The 24,119-nt window shown below is 51.6% G+C and overlaps 2 protein-coding genes across 2 annotated transcripts; both read left to right on the forward strand.

The window, feature by feature from the left end:
- Krt79 (keratin 79) lies at positions 1-10,917 on the forward strand. The gene is made up of 9 exons (XM_005325003.4): positions 1-1,284; positions 3,723-3,943; positions 5,516-5,576; positions 5,688-5,783; positions 8,038-8,202; positions 8,380-8,505; positions 9,158-9,378; positions 9,973-10,007; positions 10,264-10,917. The coding sequence occupies exons 1-9, from the start codon at positions 808-810 to the stop codon at positions 10,467-10,469; spliced, it is 1,608 nt and encodes a 535-aa protein (XP_005325060.2). The 5' UTR covers positions 1-807; the 3' UTR covers positions 10,470-10,917.
- A 5,789-nt stretch (positions 10,918-16,706) lies between these two features.
- Positions 16,707-24,119, forward strand: Krt4 (keratin 4). The gene is made up of 9 exons (XM_005325002.5): positions 16,707-17,253; positions 18,757-18,971; positions 19,810-19,870; positions 20,256-20,351; positions 20,900-21,064; positions 22,142-22,267; positions 22,685-22,905; positions 23,294-23,328; positions 23,428-24,119. Exons 1-9 carry the CDS (start codon positions 16,783-16,785, stop codon positions 23,613-23,615), a joined length of 1,578 nt encoding a protein of 525 aa, XP_005325059.2. The 5' UTR covers positions 16,707-16,782; the 3' UTR covers positions 23,616-24,119.

Here is a 24,119-nt window from a genome sequence, read left to right on the forward strand (position 1 = left end):
GCAGAAGGTCAGGGGTCTCAGGTGATGGCAGAGCTCCTTACCCACATCCAGCCCTCAGGAGAGTGTGCTGTGTGACCCCAGGCCCCAGGGTGCCTGAAGACCCCAGGGCTTTGTACCCCTCATCATGTGCCCACAGCCCATGGGTGGGCAGGGGCCTCTTTATGTCCTTGAATTCACTTTGCTCCACACAGTATCTCTATCCAACAGACATCTGCCAGTCAAAAGAGCAGACTGCCACCCTGTCACCTGTGCCCCCAACCCAGGACCTGCTAGGAGGCAACAGGGAGGCTGCCCGTGGGCCAGGAGGTGGGACTGGAGCAGGCCTGGGCACTCTTCAGCAGCTCATTGCCCAACGTTCCTTCCCTTCTACCTGCACAGCAGAGGGCCCTGGGGCCTTGGCTTACAACTGGGCCTTGGGAGGAAGCCCATAGAACACAGAGTCCCATTGACTGAGGCCACCAGGGCTGGGTGGGAGGAGAACCAGCCAGCCACTGGGTGTTGGGGGTGGCCGTGGGAGCCCTTATCATCCTGTTCTAAGTGAGGACTGCCTGAGGGGGAGAGTCTTGCTCAGCCCCAGCTCTGGAGCACAGGTGAGGGCTGGGAGGGGCCCGCCCCTCCTGCCTGCTGGGGGAGAGGGGACTCCCTCCAGGCCCATGGCCCCTCCCTCTCCTCCTGGGGCAAGGGGGCAGGGGTTCGTGTGGAGCCCAGGAACCAGCCCAGCTGGGAGAAGATAAAAACGCCATTGGTGGCTCAGCAGCTCCCGCACTGCCTCCTGCTCTCAGCCTGCTCTCGGCCGCTCTGCCAGCCATGAGATCCTCCCTGTCTCGGCAAACCTACTCAACCAAAGGAGGCTTCAGCTCCAACTCAGCCAGCGGAGGGGGCGGGTGTCGAACCCGCACCAGCTTCAGCTCCGTGACCATGTCCCGGAGCAGTGGCGGTGGTGGTGGGGCTCGCTGTGGCCCCAGCACCAGTGGCTTTGGCAGCCGGAGCCTCTATAACTTGGGAGGCAGCAAGAGCATCTCTGTCAGTGTGGCCGGAGGGGCCTCCTCGGGTCGGGCTCTGGGGGGCTTCGGCTTTGGCAGTGGGGCCTACATGGGCCTGGGGGCTGGCAGGCAGACCTTCGGGCCTGCTTGTCCTCCAGGGGGGATCCAGGAGGTCACTGTCAACCAGAGCCTGCTGACCCCCCTCAATGTGGAGATAGACCCAGAGATCCAGCGGGTGCGCACCCAGGAGCGTGAGCAGATCAAGACCCTCAACAACAAGTTCGCCTCCTTCATCGACAAGGTGGGGGGCATGGAGTGGACGCAGGGCCTCTAAGGGAGGGAGCAGGGGCAGACACTGGGATGGGGCTGGGTGGGAGGATTTGGTTTCCTTGGGCCTGAGCCTGGTGCTGAGATGTGGATGGGGATGGACCTCCGCTTCTTTCTGTAGAATCTTCATTCTATGCATGAGGCCTCCTGGCCAAGCCCAGTGATTGGGGGGGGGAGCCTTTTTTATGGTCATCCTTTTTTTTTTTAATATTTATTTTTTAGTTGTAGTTGGACCTTCATTGAATACCTTCATTTTATTTATTTATTTTTATGTGGTGCTGAGGATTGAACCCAGGGCCTCGCATGTTCGAGGCGAGCGCTCTACTGCTGAGCCACAGTCCCAGCCCTATGGTCCTCCTTAATATAACTACATGGCAGTCTTGTCTCAGAATCAAAACTTGGATAGTCCTTGCTGCTCCTCTTAGTGTGGTGGCCCTTACTGGATTTTTGTCATTCTGTAGCTGGGGAAACTGTGACTCGGAGTTCAACAAGTTATCCAAAGCTGAGGTTGGCCCCCGTCTGTCCCTGCTCTCTCAGGCTTGGAGGAGGCCTAAGGGCTAGATGTGGTCAGAACACAGTTGGGGGGTCTCAGGGGAAGTCCTCCATTGCTTCTCCTTTTTTTCTGCTCCCTGCTGAAGTCAAGAAGCTCAGTCTGGGATGGACAATGAGGTGGGTGGTCACCAGGTTACCAAGCCCTATGGCTGTGGAGTTTGGACTGTTGCACACTGGGAGTGTCTGCATCCTTCTCTGGCCTCCAGGCTGACTAGGGTGACTCTTGTACTGTTTTCTGGCACTTCTTGGTACATCCTTCTGGCCTTGTCTTTCTTGGCCCTGAGCCTCGGAAGTGGGGTCACGTTGGGAAAGATGATTTGTGTTTGGTCCAGTGATTTGTGCTTTCTCAAAGAACACTCACATCCCCATTTTCATGCAATACCCTCAGTTGTTCCCTGACTCTGGTACCATTTTTTTTGATACTGGGGAATGAACCCAGAGGTACTTAGCCCCTGAGCTATATCCCCAGCCCTATTTTATATTTTATTTAGAGACAGGGTCTCATTGAGTTGCTTAGGGCCTTGCTAAGTTGCTGAGGCTGGCTTTGAACTTGCAATCCTCCTGCCTCAGCCTCCCGAGCTGCTGGGATTAGAGGGCTGTGCCATTGTGCTGGGCTGGTACTATTTTTGAGATTAGAAAATTGAGATTTACAAAGGTTGAGGGATTTTCCCAGACTCATACAGGTACATGAAGGCAGAGGCAGAACTGGAGCCCATCGTCCTTGGCACCCAGAGGTTCACCTGCTATCTGGAGCTCTCTTGTGGTGTGACAGTGGCTCAGGCCCTGTGGAGGTGGAGAGACAGGATGGCAGATTCGGATGAAGCAAGGCCTCCCGCCTACCTCCTTGCTCTCTCCCCTAGTGACTTTTGGTTCTTTTGTGGGACTGTCCCAGGGGTCAAATAGGCAAAACCTTTTCTTGGGCTTCCAGAATCATTGCCTGGTCACTGGAGGGTGAGAGATGTGTGTCTAGTGTTTCAGAGTCTGGCTGGGCAGAGCTGTCCCCTCTTCCTGGGGAGTGTTGTTAACCCACCCTCTGAGCCTCCTTCTAGGCCTGTAGAGTTGGTCCCAGGCATAGATATTAAAAACACAAAAACAAAAACAAAACACCAAAAACCCCAAAACCAACCAACCAAACAAACAAATAAAAAAACATAAAAAATGAGGAATTTGCAGAGAAGTTGCAAGAATAGCCCAACATGCCTCTACATAGGCTTTCAGATTTAGTAGTTTTCAACATTTGGCCATAATTTTTCTCTCTTGCTTGTGTGTGTATTATTAGCATTTATTTATTTATTTATTTATGTACTGGAGATTAAACCCAGGGGCACTTAATCACTGAGCCACATCCCCAGCCCTTTTTTATATTTTATGTAGAGACAGGGTCTCACCGAGTTGCTTAGGGCCTTGCTAAGTTACTGAGACTGGCTTTGAACTTGCAATCCTCCTGCTTCCCGAGCTGCTGGGATTACAGGAGTGCACCACTGTACCTAGCCTTATCAGCATTTTTGACAGTTGATTTTGGTGCAGAATTAGGATTCAGAATTCAGAATTGACCTGGTCTTTTTTTCTCAGGACAAGCAAGAAAGGGAGAAGTGGTGTGACCAAGGCTAATCTGTAAATGTCTGAGCCGGGGCTCTTGTGTTTGTTAATTCTTAAGAGTCCTTCTCATCAGGTGGAGCTGTCATGCCAGCAGAGATGCTGCCCTCAGCACTTGTCCCCTCAGGACTCTCTCCCCTCAGCAGGGTGCAGGTGCTTCTGCTCTGCCACTGTGATGCTGACTTGGGATGCAAGGGGGTGGTGGTCCCTGTCCTCAGTCCCTCTTGTGGCCAGAGGATGATACCCTTCTTTTCTCTGGCTTAGGTACGTTTCCTGGAGCAGCAGAATAAAGTGCTGGAGACCAAATGGGCTTTGCTGCAAGAGCAAAGCCAGAACATGGGTGTCACCAGAAACAACCTGGAGCCCATCTTTGAGGCCTTCCTGAGCAGCCTGCGGAGGCAGCTGGATAGCAAGCAGGACGAGCGGGGGAGATTGGACTTGGAGCTGAGGAACGTGCAAGATCTCCTGGAGGACTTCAAGAACAAGTGAGGAGAACTGGGCAGGCTGGCCTAGGGCAAGGGGCAGTGTGGGAATCTCCTGGAGGGAGCCTCCCACTCCCAGGGTTCTAGAATCTACCTGTTTCCCTCAGATGCTCAGTTCTGGGACCTGCTGCTGCCTGGAGAATTGGTGACTTAGTTTGTGTATTGTTTGTAGTTAAAAATATTTTTTTTAAAGCATGGTGGCACATACCTGTAATTGCAGCAATTTGGGAGCCTGAGGCAGGAGGATTGCAAGTTCAAAGCCAGTCTCAGCACTTAGTGAGCCCCTATTCAACTTAGTGAGACCCTATCTCTCATTAAAACATAGAAAGGGCTGGGGATGGGGATCAGTGGTAAAGCGCCCCTGGGATCAATCCCCAGTACCAAAAAAAAAAAAAAAAATCATTTCTATAAGGTAAGGAGAATAGTATATTGAACCTTCATGTTCCATTCAACTTTAATAATTATTGACTCATAGCCAATCTCAGCTCATCTCTCCCTCTACCCACTCCTCCTTCCTTATTGTCTTGAAGAAATTGCAGTCATCAAATCATTTTATTCACAAATGTTTTACTAGATCTATTTATATCGTTTGCCTGCCTAATGTAATAAAACATGAACATAATATTATAATCACAAAATAGTCATTCCTCAATAACATCAAACATCCAGTTTTGAATTTTTAATTGTTCCATGAATGTCATAAATTTAAAAATACAGTTCATTGGAACTGAGCTCCAAATACGGTTCACTTATTGAGGATGGTGGATATGTATATTTATAATTTGAAGTCACAAGTTTTTTTAAAATTATTTTTTAGTTGGACACAATACCTTTATTTAATTAATTTTTATGTGGTGCTGAGGATTGAACTCAGGGCCTTGCTTGTGCTAGGCGAGTGATCTACCATTGAGCCACAACCCCAGACCCTGAAGTCACAAGTTTTTCCATAACTTGACACTAGCAATTTCTCAAGCTTAAAAGTCTCAACAGAAATGGATATGGAGGCATTGGTTGTTTGAAGTGACATCCAGTTGTTGAAAGTGAATGCAAAGGTAACCATTTTGGCACATCTTTGGTTGCTCCTATAAAGCCTCTGCAGGGCTCTCTTCCAAAGACATGGCTGCTGTTGATTGTCATATTTATTGCATAAAGTTGTGTCCCTTTCCTCAGGAAGGGATTGGGAGAGAGAATGCTTAAACAAAGACAGTACCCCAAGTTTTTTCACTGATTAGTCACATTAAAGAATTGCTCCCAAGCTGGGCATGGTGATGCATGACAGGGTGAGATCCTGTCTCAAAATATAATACAAAGTGCTGTGAGGTAGCTCAGTGGCAGAGCACTCTTGGGTTCAGGCTAAGGTGACAGGGTTGAACTTAACATGAAGTGACCAGAGAATTGTAGGCTCCTCAGATCAGCAGGGACCACAAGGCCTCTCCAGTATTGCAAAACAAAAACAACAAAAATTGCTCCCCAAAAGCATTCTTGGACAATGGGGGACCCATCAGGGCTTCCTTAAAGCCAGGAGGGTCCAATGCCTAAAAGGCAGAACTGGGCTGAGCCTTCCTTGTATAACAGGTACGAGGATGAAATCAACAAGCGCACCGCTTTGGAGAATGAGTTTGTGGTGCTCAAGAAGGTGAGCAGGGAGTGGGGAGCCTTTGGCTGCCAGGGTGCTGGGTTGTCCCAGAGAGATGAGACCCCTGTCAATGGAGCATCTCCTTTGCTCTCTCCTATCCCCTCCCCCCAGGATGTGGATGCTGCGTATATGGGCCGAATGGATCTGCATGGCAAAGTGGACTCCTTGACCCAGGAGATTGACTTCCTCCAGGCTCTCTACGAAATGGTGAGGTGGCCAAAGGACAGGGAGGATTCCCTTACAGTGCTGGGGACTCCCCACGGAGATCAGAACTGAATTTACCAGTGCAACTTGTTAAAAGATGGGATGTTAATCCTTTAATTAGCACTGCCTTCCATGCATGAAGTGCTCTCGATGGGCCAGGCACCGGTCAAGCCTCTTAGAGAATCCTCTCCACAACTTCCTAAAGTAGGTACTATTGTTGTCTCTGCTTCATAGTCAAGGACACAAAGAGTAACTTGTCCACTGTCACAGAGCTAGGATGAGGCAGCGTGAGGATTCAAACTTGACTTTGAACTCCAGAATCTGGCTCTCATCACACCTTTCAGTTGCCCTCTTCCTATCCAGTTTGTATTCGAGCACAGGATGGAGGAGCAGAGATGGGCAGAGAGGAGGGAAAGGGTTCCAGGTTGTGGCAGGAGATGAGGTGGGGGCAGTGGGTAGATCAAAGGATCTAAGTGTGGTCCCAGGAGACAGGGGGCCTTGGAGACTAAGGTGACAGGGTTGAATTTAACACAAAGTGGCCAGAGAATCGTAGGCTTCTCAGATCATCAGGGACCACAAGGCTAATCCTGGGTCCAGGGTAAGAACCTTCCTATGACTTCCCTGACAGGGGTCAGGTAGCTTCCCCTAGAACTCCTAGTGCAGGGAGCCCACTGTTTTTGAGGGTAGGCATTGCCATTTGAGTGCTCTCTTAGAAACCTGACTTGAATCTTGTTCCCATTTAGTCTCTTGACTGGTCCTGACTCTGCCCTCTGGACTACATGTATCCAGTTGTCTTCCATGTGACACTTGTCTTTCCCACAACAGTCTTTTAGTGGCCAGGATGATGAAGGAACAAAAAAATCTGTGAGAAACTTCAGGAAACAGTTTTTTTTTTTTTTTGGTGGATCGAACCCAGGGGCTCTCTACCATGGAGCTATGCACCCCCAGCCCTAAAAAGAGAATAATAATAAAATAATAAAATAAAAGAATAATAAAATAGAAAACTATTTTGAGACAACATCTCCCTAAGTTGCCCAAGTTGGCTTTGAACTTGCAAACTTCCTGCTTCAGCCTCCTAAGTGGTGAGGATTACGGGTATCTGCTATGGTGCTTTCCAGGAAACACGATTCTAAATGATATAGTCAGAAAACAGAGGGTCGGGAGGGAGAGCTGATGTCCATCCATGCAGCTTAATGCTGCCCCAGTCTGTGTATTCTTTATAGAAGCCATCTTATCCCTGGACAACCCTTGGATTTTTTCACATGAATGTTTTCAAGGGAGACTAGCATCTATTCTTCTCCAACTTTCTGTATTTAGGGAGTTGAATTTTTGGAACAAAAAGCAGGAGTTAATCATTTTTTTTTCTTTCCTGCGGTTTCATCCCATCATTTGAAGCCATGCGGGCATGGAGAATCTTGATTCCGCTCTCCACTATACTAGTAATGCCCTGCTCCGGGTCCTCTGTAGACAGGTTAACTTTTAGTTTAGTTATTTGATCTAGATTTTTTTTTTCATGTGTGTGTTTCTGGGGATGGAATTCAGGCCCCCATGATGCTAAACAAGCGCTCCACCACAGCTACCTGCTAACCCAATTTAGTTATTTGAAAACTCCAGTGTAGCCAGGCACAGTGTATCTCCAGGGACTTGGGAGGCTGAGGCAAGAGGATCACAAGTTCAAAGCCAGCCTCAGCAGTTTAATTAGGCCCTAAGCAACTTAAGGAGACCTTTAAGGAGACCCAACTTAAGGGAAGGGTAATGGGGTTTAGAGCAATTTGGTGGCAGCCCAGGAGGGAGCAGGGGAGAGAGAGGCAGAGCCCCTGGGAGCCAATGTAGTCATGATCCAGTGACCAGGACACAGAGACCCTCAGCTCCCTATCATCTTCCTTCTCTGTCACCTTCCCTGCTTGCTTGTAAATGTGATGGACCCTAGAAATACAGGAAGGGCCCAAGAGTATCAGGAAAGTCTGGAGTGATCAGAGGAAGCCATCTGGGCCTTGTCACCAGCGTTAGAGCTGAAAGTGCGTGTTCCCTTTCTCCTCTCTGATCTCTTGGTGGCCTGTAAATGTACAAAAATAAATGAAGGCTATAAAAATGGGAGCCCAGGTGACAAGCGGGGAGACCGAAGTCTCTTCCTGCAGTCATGGGTTCTTTGTAGGGGGGTTTCTGGGGAAGCCTAGGATGGCCCTCCTGATACCATGACTGTCCTTGTCCCCTGTTCCCCACCCCACCCTGGTAGTAGCTGTTTGTGTTCCTTCAGGAGCTGAGCCAAGTGCAGACCCACGTGTCTGACACCAAGGTCGTCCTGTCCATGGACAACAACCGCAGCCTGGATCTGGACAGCATCATTGCCGAGGTCAAGGCCCAGTATGAGCTGATTGCCCAGAGGAGCCGGGCGGAGGCCGAGGCCTGGTACCAGACCAAGGTGAGAAGAACGGCTGGTCAGGGATTGTGCACAGACCTCCGATGGCCTGGGCCACTGGGACGTGGGAGCCCTAGGGACCAGATATACTCAGCCTCCACAGGCCTCCACTGGCAGGTGGCTCTGGGTTGGTCCTGGTGCTCACTCTCTGATGCTCACTGCTGCTTCTTTGGGCTCCAGTACGAGGAGCTGCAGGTGACGGCAGGGAAGCATGGGGACACCCTGCAGAACCTCAAGGACGAGATTTCGGAGCTTACCCGCATTATCCAGAGGCTGGAGAGTGAGTTGGAGGCGGCCAAGAAGCAGGTAGGCCTCTCTCTGGGCCTCGGGGTCAGGCCAGGTGTTGGCAGGGCTGGAGGGCCTTCTTCCATGGTCACCCTGAGGGGCAAGGGCGGCTCTTCTTCTGATAGATGGGACGACTCAGATGCTGGATCATCAAGGTCAATGTGTTCCACTTACAGGATAGGAAACTGGGGCCCAGAGACTTGGGGAAGGGGCTTGTCCAAGGTCACACAGCATATAAGTGGTAGAGCAGGTTGGCTACTTCCTCTAAGGAGATTGACCCATCCCATCTCTTGGAGGAGGCAGAAGGTTCCAGAATCCAGGTCACAGAGGCTAACCCCTTCTAGGGTATGGCTGAAAAGCACAAATTCTTCTCCAGATCAGAACGAAGACTTTGGCTAATAGTGAGATTGCATCATTTATTCTCTCTCTTCTGAAGCACTGGTCTGAGCTGCAGCTGGAGGAGGGATTGAAGTTAGACTTCAGTCAAGGCTTCCCAGTGCTGCCACATGATCCTGCTTTCTAATAATCCTTCTTTCAGAGGCATATTTCTCTTTCTGTTCTTTCCCCCTTGGTTGGGGCAGGGACTTGGGGAAGGTGACTCCTGACTTGAGGGCAGAGAGATGAATGGGATGACCCTAGAGGGTGTTCCCAACACCTCTCACCCCTGGGGCAGTGTCAGAAGCTGCAGGCGGCCATCGAGGAAGCGGAGCAGCGTGGGGAGATGGCACTCAAGGATGCGAAGAAGAAGCTCGGGGATCTGGACACGGCCCTGCATCAGGCTAAGGAGAACCTGGCCCGGCTGCTGCGTGACTACCAGGCCCTCATGAACGTCAAGCTGGCCCTGGACGTGGAGATCGCCACCTACCGCAAGCTGCTGGAGAGCGAGGAGAGCAGGTGGTGGCCCCTCTGCCCCACTGAGGGCTTCCTGTCCCTGTCCCCTGGGAGGAGGCAGCACCGGGAGGGAGTCCTGACTCACCTCGGGGACACTTCCCTCCCCTCATGGACTCCTTGCCTCTGCTGCTTATTTCTAGGGTGGCACAAACTTGATCCTTAATCTTGGGGGTGGCCGCAGCCAGGGAGAAAGGAAGGCAGTATAAACTTTGAAAAAAACCAAACCCCCCGCAAAACCACATCTCCCTCAGCATGATGTGGAGAGGAAGTGGGCAGGACTAGGGCGGCTCTGTGAGGCCAGGGACTCTGTCTCCCCCGGAGCTGGGATGCCATCCATGGTCCTGGGTGGAGGAGATAGGTGTGTGTGGGGGCGTGGTCAGAGGACGTGCTGGGAGGGCCATTGGTCCCAGAGGACTGGTTTAGGGCATGATGGGAGGGCCACGGGTCCTAGTCCAGCTGCATGCACACACTTATGTCTCCTGGTCTTGTTACTGTCACCCGGTCTCGGCCCTGATCCAGTCTAATGTAATCTAATGCGGGTTTTCTCCCGGGTTCCTGGGGTCACTGACCCCTCTCCTGGCCTTTCCGCTTCCCTAGGATGTCTGGAGAATGTCCCAGCACTGTCAGCATTTGTGAGTATTTGCTGCTCCCTTCCTGCCCCACCCCTGGCCTGGCCCCAGAACACTCTGTCCATTCAACCTGAACCTGCCCTAAAGTGTGCTCTCCTTCAGAGCCTCCAGGAGAGCGAGCTCCCTGTGCTGGGCTCCCCTCCCCAGTTCCCATGGGAAATTTCCGATGTTCCAGTCCTTCGATGATCTTCTGCCCCCCCGCCCTGCCAGCCCTTTCCTGGCACTGCCTCTGGCCTAATCCAGACCCTTTGCCTTGCAGCTGTGACTGGCAACTCCACCACCATGGTTGGAGGCAGTGCGGCTGGCTTTGGGGGTGGCGTCTCCCTAGGTGGGAGCGGGGGTGGCTTCAAGGCTGGATTCAGCACGAATGTGGGCTACAGCAATGTCAAAGGCGGGGTCGGCTCCGGGGGCACCTCCATCCTGCGGAAGACCACCACGGTCAAGACGTCCAGCCGGAGGTACTAGCCTCTGAGACGTGCATGCCGGGGGCCCTGCAGTCAGTCCTCTCACTGCCCCATCCCCATCCCTGCTACCCTCTCCAACCTTCTCAGGAACAGCCCTGGGGACCACAGACCCGTGTTTTTTCACACTACACTATTTGGGTACGGTTTGTATTGGGGGAAAGGCTCAAATCTACCCAGTTTTTCTCCTGGGAGGTTAAGGTCCTCATCTTGAGCAGCATGGTCGAGTGATCTGATGGTGACCACTGAGAGGAGACTGGGTGTCCCAGGCCACCTCTGTCTCGCTCACCGCCTCTGCCTTTCTGCTGGGAGTCCAGGGCTGGCGGGGGAGGAAGGGGGAAGTGAAGAGTGGTTCCCCAAGATCCTCCAACCTCCCCAGTCACCCACCCCCTCCTCCACCGCGTCCCCGGTCTGTGCCTGTGATCTGTCTCAATAAACTTCAACTCCAGTCAGCGGTTGTGGCTGCAGTCTGTCCTGCCTGGGAAGTGAGTCATGTCCATCAATGAGCACCGGATGGTTGACCACCACACACTCACTATGTCTCCGGTCACCTTGAGGGCCCAAGTGCATTTGCTCTATGCTGCCGCTCCCCCAGGGCCTGTGTGTAGCTGTGGGAGGACCCTGAGGCTCTGAGGGAGGATGGAAGTTGCTGAAGGCCTGACCCAGCTGCTGGGGGGCTGCCTGTCACTCAGCATGCCCCCTGGTGCTCATTCAGCCCTTCATTTCTCTGAGGGGCAGGCAGCATGATTTGTTCAGGGCAGAGATCCTGGGCTTCAGAACGAGGCAGACTCAGGTTAAATTCCAGTTCTGCCACTTTCTAGCTATGCAACATTGGGCAAGTCGATTAACCACTCTGAGCCTTAGTTGCCTCCTTTGTAAAATCAGGATTGTGAGGAAAACATGAGTTAAGCATACTTCCCTTCCCCTTGACTTCTGGATCCCCACCTTCTTGGAGTGAGATGGTTTCTGTCTCAGCCCCCGTATTCAGTCATCCATGCCAATGCACGTTCAATTGGATTTTATGGTTTACAAATACATTATTTCACCCCAGAGTTCGATGGGGGGGTATGTGATCCCCTATTTTACAGGTGAGGCAACTGAGGCTCCCAGAATGAGCCCTCAAGCCCACTGCCACATCCTGGTCTTCTCACCGGGTCTGGGCACTGAGCTGGTCTAATGTGAAGGCAGCTGTTGGGGGTGGGTCCGAGGCACTGGGGCTGCCATTTCCAGCCTTCAGTCCTTCCTCCCCTGAAGCCCCCTCCGTTCTGCCCCTGCCTCTGCCTCTCACCAGATCTTATGACCCTCCCTCCTTTGGGACTCAGATCTGCCCCCCTCTTCAGCTCCAGAGCTCTCTGCCCTAGCGGGACCCCCTCCTCCATCTATGCTCCTGCAGTTCCCGCAGGCTGCCTGCTCAGCCCAGGCCTGGGAGGGGGGGTGCCCAGTCCTGCCACCAGCTCCTTCCTGTCCCATGTGCAGGCTGCGCTGGGCCCTCCCTCCTGGAGAGCTCCTGGCTGTCGCTGGAGCTTAGACATGGGGCCCTCCTCAGAGGAGTCTGGGGAGTTGGTCAAGTTTCTGCAGGGCGAGGGGTGCCAGCAGAGGGGTTCTGGCCGGAACCCTCAGCATGGCTTAGAACACAAGGGCGAGCATGAAGATTCTGCTCCCCTCACCCGGGTGCTCCTGAGTTTGGGAGTTATCCACAGTCACAGGGTGACCCATCTCTTCTCAGGGGTGCAGACCGCTCCCGATGTGCACGCTTTAGTGATAAGAGCTAAAGTTTTCTGAGTGCCTACTGGGTGCTGCTAAGCCTCAAACAGACTCAATCTTCCCAATAATCTTGGATAGAAGCACTGTTATCATCCCCATTGGCAGATGAGAAAGAAAAGGCACAGAGTGGTTAAGTAATTTGTTGAGGATCACACAGCTAGTAAGTAGCAGAGCTGGGTATGGAATCCAAGCGATCTGGTTGCATAGTCCAAGCTCTCAACCACTGGTTGATGCCAGTTGTTCAGAAAAGGAAACGGAGAAGCAGGGCGTACTGGAGCTAGAGAAGGTGCTAAACATAATCTTGTCCAAACGTGTCATCTTGTAGGTGAGAAGATGGGCTGAGAGAGGGAAGAACTTGTCTAAAAGCCACCATAAACCAATAACAGAGTGAAACAAAAACTTTATTGAATTTAAAAATTAGGGCTTAGAAATAGAACAATGGTCAGTTTTAATGAAACATTAAGTTAAATAAAATTCAGCGGTTACATTGCCACCCAGGAGCCCCCGATCCACATCATATTACTCAGAAATCCTTGCTAAGGTTTTCATACAGAGTTCCTGGGACCTGGGGACCCCAGGGGTGCTCTAGGGGGCCCGGAGGACAGCAGGCTGCAGGGAGCTTGGGTCCTTCCCCTGCTTTCCCTGTGTTACTTTGTTGCAAGAGTAATTTCGCTGCCAGAAGTTGGGGAGCCCTTGCTGGCACATGCCCAGGGAAGACACCAAGAGGGCAGCTCTGCAGCCCTGGGGAAGAGGGCCCTGGGCCAGACCCCTCCCCTGATCTAAGTCCCTGCCCTCTTCTTGCCCTCGCGGCCTCCTCCTGAAATGCTGACGGCCCTTCTCTGCAGAATCTCTGATCCCCTTGTTGGCTGCTGCTCCCCGAGAGTGACTCAGAACGTCAAGGCTGGGTGGCGGAGCGGGGCACGGCACGGACCTGGCCAGCGAGGGCGGGAGCATTTTCTCACACCATACACCGGGTTTGGGGCAACAGTGACAGAGGGCCTCAGGATCTGTAATCCCAGGGCTCACCCCGAAAGCCCTAGGCGGGCACACCCTCCCGCCCCGCTCCCGCCCCATGTCAAGATCAGGAACAGCTGCCAGAGGAAGGAGGGTCACCGAGGGCACCAGTAAAAGCTGTGTGGGGGACTGGGGAGTGGGGAGGGGGCCCAGCTCTCAGCTGTCACTGCCAGGGAGAACCTCACTCCATTGGCCACCTCTGGCTAGGGGGGAAGGAGACAGCAGTCCCGGAAGGAGAAACTCTTCTCTCTTCTTCTCTCACCATAGGGGGAAAATGGTCTTTTGGTTGAAAAGTTCTTCTTTATGTCTACCTTTAGTTTCTTAGGCTACAGTTCAAGGATTTTGTGAACTTCTGGCAATTCTGATTTAAAAAAAAGGCCACAGGATACGACGCTAGACTAGGACTTTCTGATTGATTTGGGTTTATGATAAATTTAGATTTAATTAATTGGAGGACACAGGGTTAGCCCCTCAGGACAGTGTTCTCAAGTACCCGTAAGAACCGGGCCACGTAAACCAAGCAACCAATCATGTGACAAGAGTAAGGACAGAAAGGAGCTGAGCCATGTCCGTGGAACACATAACCTATTGGCAAGATCCTGTTGCTGTAATGGTGGACCTGTGGGGCAGAGTCACCATGTAAAACACTGCAGTCTAGAAGTGAAGATCACAAGCTCTGAAGTCAGACGAATGATTGGGACTGGTTCCCATCTCCATTACTTCCTAGCTGTGTGATCTCGACAAGTTACATAGCCTCCCTGAGCTTCAGTGGCTGGAGCTCTAAACTGGGCATAGCAACACCACTTTAGTAGGGTTGTGGTGAGGAGTGAGCACTTAGTGTTCATATATAATGGCAGTTCTAAGGAAGTCCCTTCTACTTGAAAAGCACCATTTTTAAGATAAAAAAAAGTCATCTTACTTTTTGTCCTAGGGATGGCATATGCTTCCAGTTACCTCCAGAAAGTCCTCAGTGGAGTTTGCAGTTTGGGGCCCCACAGGCACAAATAACATCCATCACTTTACGTCTGGTTCCCCTGGAAGCGTCCTCCAGCCTTGTTTGGTTTTTGTTTGGGCCCCTGGATGCAGCCCTAGGCTCGCTGTGCCTGCGTCTTCCCTCCCTAGAGCTGGGGTGCTACAAGACCCAGGGGACATGAGCCACTGGGGGCTTCATGTCTGGTGATGCAAACATCCACCAAGTTCATGAAAGTCTCCATCAAACCCTTGGGGCAGCAGAGGGTAGAGCGGTTGGTGGAGGCGCAGAGATGGAGACGAGGTGGTGGGCACGGGGCTCCAGGCCCACACGTGGGGGACAGCCCACCTCCCCTTGGGGGCAGGGACCAGTTAATTAGACTCAGTTCCCTGATGGGGGACTCCCAGGGAGCAGAACTCCCTGCTCCCAGGGGAGACGGGTGGACATCCCCAGGGGATCCTCACTGGGAGGCCAGTGCCCTCCAGGCCCTTTGCTCCTGAGTAGCAGGCTCAGTCAGGTTGGCTCGGGTGCTCGCTTCTGGACTGGCTGGTTCACAAAATGCACAAAATGGACATACTCACTTCATACCAGGCAGGAGAGGACAGGTGAGAGGCCTGGAGCACGGAGCTTTGAGACCAGTCTGATGTGGGTACAAGTCACGGCTCTACCACATGCTGTGCAAATCTGGGAGCTCTTTGGCCTCTCTGAGTGTCCAAGTCATCGAGTGTAACAGAGCCAGCGAGGCCAGCTGCAGGGAGCCTCCAAGGAGACCACTTGTCCAGTGTATGTGAAGCATCCTGCATCACGCCTGGCACCAACTTGGTGCTCAATAAATTCTGGTTGAAAGAAAGAGCGAATGTCCAGACTCTTCCCTTGAAGGAGACAGGTCTGTCTAGAAGGTACCCTGCTGCCAGTGGACTGGCCACTGTTCCAGACTTCCCTTGTGGATGGTTTCGCAGGGCCTGGGCCTCCAGGACTCACAGCCCCAGCCCCTCTGCCAGTTCCATTTGCTTAGAGGCCTCCTGGATGGTGGCTGGGCAAGGGGAGAGGGACTGGGGTAGGGAGGAGGGAGAGAAGAGACGGCTGAACCCCGGGCAGCCTGGCCTTCCCTGCAGCCCTGGGGGTTCCTGACCATCTTCTCCCACCTCACGGCTCTGCCCTCCCTGTGTCGACGAGGGAGTCTTCACTCCTGCTGCCATTAGGCCAGGGCCAGCTCCAGCCTGTGGACTCACCTAGACATGGGTCACTGCTGCTTCTCAGATTTGGGGTCATTTCCCCCACGAGGGGCTGAGGAGCAGAGGGGGAACACAGGTGCATCTAACTTTTTTTCGTGAGCATTAATGACAAAGCCTGGTCGGGAAGAGAATGAGCGTCTGCTAACCTAGGGGCTGGCACTGTGGGCAAATTGTCTCATTGACTGTGAGGCAGGTGTCCCGTTGGATAGATGAGAAGATGAGTTGGATGTGTTTAAGGGTTAAGTGACCTGCCTGAGGCTGCAGAACTAATTAGTGGCAACGGGGGGGGGGGGGGCGGGGGCATCTGAACACAGATCTGTTGTAGAATATAAGGGTTTGAAACTAGAATTTTACACATGAACAGGCGGGTTTCTGCAGAATGGTGTTCTGCAGAAGGTTCCTAGCACCAAAAATGTTATGAATTCCTGTCCTGAACACTGGGATCATTCCAGAATGTGCCCTGTTCTGGTGGAGCCCAGCAAAGCTCAGAGTGGCCAGCAAAGGGAGCAGCAGGTGCACACCGTCCAGGGCACTGGAGCGCCACCCTGCTCCCACCACAGAAGCACAGGGGTCCCCAGGGCTGGAGGGGGAGGGCCCCAGGTCTACCTTTCCCTCTCTCCACTTGGTACCTGGCTCTGCTTGGATCTGAAGGGCGCCAGGGAAGGCTTTTCCTTTTGAATGTGACATGGGGCCAGACACATGTGGAAGAATAAAAATGACAATGGTGACAAGTGTCTGTTCAGCTTCTCACAGCTTCGGAAGCACTTGGTTCACCACCATCTCATCTGCTCTAAAGAGTAACGAAGCTCAAATATTTGCATTATTTCCAACTTTTAGGCTAAGCACCTGAGCCTCAGAGGGTGGCTTGCTCAAGGAGTGCTGAACTGGTGGGCGGCAGGCTGTGCACTTGAGCCCAGGCTCCTGGGGTGGGACAGGATGCTTGGCCTGGAGCACTAAGCCTCCGTGGTGCTGGGAGATGGAAGGCCGGTAGGTTGGGGGAGGCTGCAGGGCTGGGCCTGGGCAAGGCCTTGATCCAGGAGGACTTAGGGCCCAGTTCAGGTTCTCCTAGAGGGGAATGGGATGGGATCCAAGGACCTGTGCCCTCCGAATGACTTTTGTAGGTGTGTTTAGTGACATGCTGAGCAGGTGTGAGAGGATGGGCCTGAGCCAAAGGCCACGCCCAGAGATGTTTTGGATTTTTCCCTTTATGCCCCTGTAACCAAGCCCTACTGCTCCAGCCCATATAAGAGACGGAGGCTGAGGGCTGCAGCACACACGGCCTGGCCCCTCTCTCCTCTGTCTCATAGCTCCAAGCTTGTCCTGCTTCCTCAGCCATGATCTCCAAACAGCAGTGTGTCCGGGGCGGGTCCCGGGGCTTCAGCTGTGGCTCAGCCATTGTTGGTGGGGGCAAGAGGGTTGCCTTCAGCTCTGGCTCCGTGTCTGGAGGTGCAGGCCGCTGCTCCTCTGGGGGCTTCGGCAGCAGGAGCCTCTACAACCTTGGCGGCCACAAGAGCATCTCTCTCAGTGTGGCCGGGTCTCGCCAAGGTGCTGGGGGTGCTGGGGGCTTTGGTGCTGGGGGCTTTGGTGCTGGTGGCTTTGGAGCTGGTGGCTTTGGAAGTGGATTTGGTTGGGGTGGTTCTGGCCTCGCTGCCTGCCCTGCTGGGGGGATTCAGGAGGTCACCATCAACCAGAGCTTGCTGACCCCACTCCACGTGGAGATAGACCCCGAGATCCAGAAAGTGCGCACCGAGGAGCGCGAGCAGATCAAGACCCTCAACAACAAGTTCGCTTCCTTCATCGACAAGGTGCGTGACTGGTGTCCTGGGCAGAGAGAGGCAGCGAGTGGAAGGAACCCAGGAATTGGAGCTTCTTGTAGGCAAAGGGACAGCAACTGAGTTTTTCTGGGCCTCAGTTTTCAGCGATGAAGGAGAGACAGATGGTACTTTGAGTCTGTGGTAAGAGAGGGCAGACGAGCTGTGTGCTACCAGGCAAAACACTTGGCTTTTCTGATTCTAGTCACAAATGGGCTCACTATTTCCTAGCTTTTCTCTTAGGTTTTGGTTTTGGAAAAAAACAGTTAATTTCAGTAGTTTAACAACTGGCACTCCCGTTCTGGGAGCTGAAGAAAACCAAGCTGGTTCTGCACATAACAACTTGCTGACTTCCATGGAAAATTCTAGGCCACAGCAGGATCTTGGGAGGTTATCTTGTTTCTTCTCACTGTAGGCTCGACTGTCTGTTTGAAGAGGAGCTGGGTCTCTCTTTTCTTTTTGTTGCCCAACTTCCTCTTCATGAGCATTTGGAGAGCCAAGTCCTGAAAGCTCAATCCCAGCCTAGTGTGGTAGGTTATGGTGATCGGGTCATCTCAGAGAGCTGAGTCACCTGAGATTGATGACCAGGTAGACAAGTGTAAACACCTTGGTCTCGGCTGTCCTGGGTCATGGCGTATCAAAGTCTTAGGCCTCTTAGATGTTTGGGCAAGAACGCATCTTCTTCGTGCAGGCTGAATGCGTGCATTTACTTCTCCTGCTAGTTTGAATAAACCCGCGGTAACTTCAGGAGGCTTCATTGTGACTCTAGGACACAGAGACATGAAAGCAAGAAGAAGAGTTCTTTGGGGGCTTCTCCGTCTCATCTCCCCCTTTCGGCCCAGGTGGTGATCAATCTTCTTTGCCTGTTTCCCTTTTATTCTGAAGCCCATAGGTGGAGAGGTCACACTCAGCTGCTTCTTTGGCCTATCAGGCTACATCTTTTCATAGAGAGGGAAAGTCCGGGGATGTCCCTGGCAGGATGGAGTCTAGCTGAGATTAGAACAGGAGTAGGATGTTGCTCACCGATAGCCATACTGTCACGCACAGGTTGTTCATGGGGACACACAGGTCTATTGATAAGAAGGCTTATTTTAAAAGTATTTAGTGAACTCTTTGCCTTGGGTCAGAGTCACTCGAATGCAAGAGCCTTTAGATCACGGTTGTATCTCCTCATTTTATTTAATTATTTCGTAGAAGCTCCCTGCTTCTCTGGTGGGCCATCTGGGGCCTTTCGATGCCGGTGCTTAGGAAGCTGGCCCTGCTGCTCTGGCCATACATACTCTGTTCTCCACGGCCCGGGGCAGCAGGGATACCATGTTGACCCTAGTGAATGAGGGTCATTCACTAGGAGTTGCCATGTGATAGCTCTACTTGGGTGACTCTTGAGCTACGTGATTGCCTTGGATTGACTGGGTTGGAGTTGGCCTTGGTGGGCGCCCCCTAGTCAAAGGTTTGATCCTTCTACCTCATCAGTGGTCTGGTACCCTCTTCAAACAGGTGCGGTTCTTAGAGCAACAGAATAAGGTCCTGGTGACCAAATGGAACCTCCTGCAGCAGCAGACGACCACCACATCCAGCAAAAACCTCGATCCCTTCTTTGAGACATACATCAATGCCCTCAGGAAGCAGCTGGATACCTTGGCCAATGAAAAAGGGCGCCTGCAGTCGGAGCTGAAGGTCATGCAGGACAGTGTGGAGGACTTCAAGACCAAGTATGTGGGGAGGAAGGAAGGGACCATCTGACGCATCTGCCTGGCCATGGCCCAGGCTCCTTGGGCTCCTCTCCAGTGGTTTAGAATCTCAGGATCTGAAGAGATCCCAATGGGCCAGGAAGGTCCTTTAGACAGTGCCCCTGCATCCACATGATTACATGTTCATAGGGTGAGGTCTAGGTACCTCAAGTTGCCCCACAGTCAGAAGCAAAGAGATTGTAGAGACAGATGGAGCTGATTTACTCACTTACTAGCTATGTGACTTTGGATAAGTTGCTTAACTTCTCTGCGCTTCAGTTTTCTTAAGCCTCAATGGGGATGATATCCTTTACTTTTTAAAATGGAGATACTATTCCTACCTTATGGGTTATAAGAATTCAATGAAATTAATTGAGAGAAAATACAGGTAGCATAGCACTAGACATAAAATGAAGACCCACACCCTCTCTCCCAATTCCCTCACACCCAAAATAGAGGAACTGAAGTGCTGGCAACATTCTTGAGAATTTAATCTGCCAAAATGGCCCAAAGGACAGTTTCTTCCATGGAAACAGCATTGATTAGTTTCTTGCGGATGTTTCACCTCACATGTTAACTCTTGAAAATCGTCTTTGTAAAATTTGGTTTTTATGTCTCTGAACACACCAGGGCCTAGACCTGTTATCTCATACATAGTAGTTACTCAATAAATGTACATTGAGTGGATATTTGTGCACATGGGAAATACAGCTAATTACCTGGATATTTCCAAATAGGTGTTTGCAAACAAGCAGCAGAGATCCAAGAGACACTTGCTCACTGTGGGCTTTTGTCTTTTCCTTCCTGTCCCCACCCCTAGATATGAAGATGAGATCAACAAACGCACAACGGCAGAGAATGACTTCGTGGTCCTCAAGAAGGTGGGGCATGAAAGATGGTGGGGAAGTGTTTTTTAGGGAACCCCTCCCCGTTGGTGATGGTCCTCAGCTGGCCATGAACCCACGGCCCATCTCTGCTCATCTCCACCTCACTTGGTACTATCTACATCTGTGCAGCTGAAGGAAGCAGATAAGGGAACCAAGTTTCCAGGAATGAAGCTTGGGAGGAAAGCCTGTGTAGACAATTAAGTTCCATGTCTTCAGGTAGCTTCAGGGACAGAATCGAGTGAATGATTGGTCCCTGGCCACCTCACCTGGCATTGTGTAGATTTTCCTAAATGCAACTGAAAACACTTGCAGGTGTCGATTAATACCTTGTCCCCATGATCATTCCTGCTCCTCCTCTCTCCTCCTGTTTCCCCTGCAGGATGTGGACGCTGCCTACATGACCAAGGTGGAGCTGGAGGCCAAGGTGGACGGCCTGAATGATGAGATCAACTTCCTGAGGGTCCTTTACGAGGCGGTGAGGACTCCTTCCTCCCTCCATTCACGGAAAGCGACTCCTCCACCATCTCTGAGGCTGCTGGTTGGGATTCAGTGCTTAGAAGGGACTCTGGTCCTCTTCCTTCAGGGCAGAGGCTTCTCAGCAGGGTCATGGATGAAAGGGTTGGAGCCAAGTGAAGGATTCAAGTGAGAGCTTCTCAAAACCAGATGTTGTCTTAGAAGAAGAAATTATAGCTGAAGTTTGTGAGGGATGGAATTTATTACTGTCTACCATTTTTCTGGTGAAATGAATCCATTCCATTCCCTTCCATCTAACACACGGAACACCTGTTGCTTTGGACGTGGAGTGCCGTAGTTCCCAGTGAGCAGTAAAGATGAGAAGCATTGCTTTTCCTCTCCTGAGATGTCACCAAATATTTGATTTCTACTTAAAAATGTATCTTCTTTCCACTCCCTACACATCAGGAATGCCAACCCCACTTGCATTTGAACTTGCAACCCAGAGGCTTGCCTCAGAGCTCAGGGGGAGACCACCTGGGGTGCTGACTGGAGACCTTTGCTTTGCAGGAGCTGTCCCAGATCCAGAGTCATGTCAGTGACACTTCCGTGGTCCTCTCCATGGACAACAACCGCAACCTGGACCTGGACAGCATCATTGCTGAGGTCCGTGCCCAGTATGAGGATATTGCCCAGAGGAGCAAGGCTGAGGCCGAGGCCCTGTACCAGGTCAAGGTGGGTGGTAGGATGTCTCAGGAGATGGGGGTGACTTTAGGACTCTGCTCTTTTTTTTTTTTAATTTTTTTATTTTTTATTTTTTTTTATTGTTGGTCGTTCAAAACATTACACAGTTCTTAATACATCATCTTTCACAGTTTGATTCAAGTGGGTTATGAACTCCCAACTTTACCCCGTATACAGATTGCTGTTTCACATCAGTTACCCTTCCATTGATTGACATATTGCCTTTCTAGTGTCTGATGTATTCTGCTGTCTGTCCTATTCTCTACTATCCCCCCTCCCCTCCCCCCCCTCCCCTCCCCTTTTCTCATCCCTGTTTAATGTAAATCTTCTTCTCAAGCTCTTCGTCCTTACCCTGTCCTTGTTTACTCCCCTTATATCAAAGGGGTCATTTGGTATTTGTTTTTTAACGATTGACTAGCTTCACTTAGCATAATCTGCTCTAATGCCATCCATTTCCCTCCAAATTCTATGATTTTGTCGTTCCTTAATGCAGAGTAATACTCCATTGTGTATAAATGCCACATTTTTTTTATCCATTCATCTATTGAAGGGCATCTAGGCTGATTCCATAATCTTGCTATAGTGAATTGTGCTGCTATGAACATCGTTGTAGCAGTGTCTCTGGAACATGCTCTTATTAGGTCTTTAGGGAATAGACCGAGAAGGGGAATAGCTGGGTCAAATGGTGGTTCCATTCCCAGCTTTCCAAGAAATCTCCATACTGCTTTCCAAATTGGCTGTACCAATTTGCAGTCCCACCAGCAATGAACAAGAGTGCCCTTTTCCCCGCATCCTCTCCAGCACTTATTGTTGTTTGACTTCCTAATGGCTGCCAATCTTACTGGAGTGAGGTGGTATCTTAGGGTAGGACTCTGCTCTTAATGTCAGGTGCTCATCCACTTGATCCCAAGAGCATCCAGAGATGGTAGATTCTCCCAGGCATCATTGATCCTGATCTGCTTGGGAACACTTGACATTTTGGGCTACCCCTGTCACCTGTGGCTACTCTCACTGGACCCTACCCAAATACTCTTGACCCATGATTCCCTGTGTATCCTTGGGCATTAGGTCCAGCAGCTCCAGAACTCAGTTGATCAACATGGTGACAACCTGAAGAACACCAAGAACGAGATCTCAGAGCTCAACAGGCTGATCCAGAGGCTGCGGGCAGAGATTGAGAATGTCAAGAAGCAGGTGGGTGTCACCTTCTCCTAGCTGAAGTGCAAGGTAGATGCCCTGGGGTGGATAAGCAGGTAAAGCATGAGGTCAGAAGACCCTGAGCCTATCTACATGGCATTTCTAGCTCATTATGGAAGCCACACCTGGATCTTCTGAGCAATATCCTAGTTGACATGAGATGATGCCCCAGTACACAGGTTTCCTGGCTCTTCACTTTTTTTTTTTTTGCCTGTCTATCTTATCAGTCTGATGGGGGCAGTGGTGGGCTCTCGCTGGAATGAATGAAATTCTTAAGGGTCAGGCAAGATGGGAAGAGGGACAATTGGAATCCTGACATCCTAACCCAAGGAAAACTGGCCCAAAAGAAGGGCCAGGTATAAAGATCTTGAAAACAGGGCACTGATGCTGCCTGTCCAATGTCCTTGTCCACAGTGCCAGACTCTGCAGGCGTCTGTGGCAGACGCAGAGCAGCGTGGGGAGCTGGCGCTCAAAGATGCCTACACCAAGCGCACAGAGCTGGAGACTGCCCTGCAGAAGGCCAAGGAGGAGCTGGCCCGGATGCTGCGCGAGTACCAGGAGCTCCTGAGCGTGAAGCTGGCCCTGGATATTGAGATTGCCACCTACCGCAAGCTGCTGGAGGGCGAGGAGTGCAGGTGAAGCAGGAAAGCAGGGTGGTGATGTGAGGGACAGAGAGGCCCTGGGTCGTGAGTTGGGGCCTCTGCAGGGCTGCTTGCTTCAATGCTGTGCTGGTGCATTACACCAGGATGAAGGGGCTGCAGTTATGGCTCAGTGGTAGAGCACCTGCCTAGCATGTGTGAGGCACTGGGTTCGATTCTCAGCACCACAAATAAATAAATGAATAAAATAAAGGTCCATCAATATCTAAAAAAGTATTAAAAAAAAGGAACCAGGATGGTGTAAATAATAGGTTCACACTTGGCCTTTAGAATCTTGTTCTTTAAGGACAGTGCATGAGACCTACTTATTGAACAAATTGTGGTTCTGGGCTCGCTGAGACTCACAGCTCTTTCTCCCCAACAGGATGTCTGGAGAATGCCAGAGTGCTGTGAGCATCTGTAAGTACTTCCTGCCCCTTCTTGTTATTTGTTCACCCAGATCTGGGTGGAGGGTTCTGGGCACTGTGGGAACAACTGTGTCCCTTGTCTTTCTTGCAGCCGTGGTCGGTGGTAGCTCCAGTATTGGAGGCATCAGTGGAGGATTCGGCGGAAGCTGCTCTGGAATTAGCCTGGGTAGTGGTTTTGGCTCCTGCTCTGGAGGTGGCTTTGGGTTTGGCAGCGGTGTCTGCGGTAGTTCCGGCAGCAAGATCATCTCTACTACCACGCTGGGCAAGAAACCCCGATAAGAGGAGACAAGGTCCTTGCTGGCAACCAAATGCCACCTGGCCCAGGCCTGCGGTCCCTGTGCTTCCTTTACTTCATCTCCACCTTCCCTTTCTGGTGTTCACCCTGATGCTGTCACCTCGACTCTCTTCTGGGATCTCTGCTCCAGGACCATCTTGTCTGGAATGTGGATTCTGCCCTCTTGGAGTTCGGTGGCTTCTTTTTGACTTGGGCCTGGTGACTCACCTCCAGTGGAGGGGGTCTCAGCTTTCACCTCCCATGGACAGAGGAGAAAATGACCAGGAGCTCCCTCTCCAGAATTGTCAGGGCCACACATTTCTTCCCAGCTCAACACTGTTGCCCACCCGATTCTGGATATCCAGCTACAAGAGAACCAAACTCACTCTCCATCACCCGGCAGCAACAGGCTCTGCAAGGTTAAGACAAGAACTGCTCGGGTCCCATTCAACTCTTCTCATTCTTAACTATCTGCAGGTGAATCTTCAATAAAATGCTTTTATCATTCA

Source organism: Ictidomys tridecemlineatus, chromosome 6 (genome assembly GCF_052094955.1).
Source record: "Ictidomys tridecemlineatus isolate mIctTri1 chromosome 6, mIctTri1.hap1, whole genome shotgun sequence".
NCBI lineage: Eukaryota > Metazoa > Chordata > Mammalia > Rodentia > Sciuridae > Ictidomys > Ictidomys tridecemlineatus.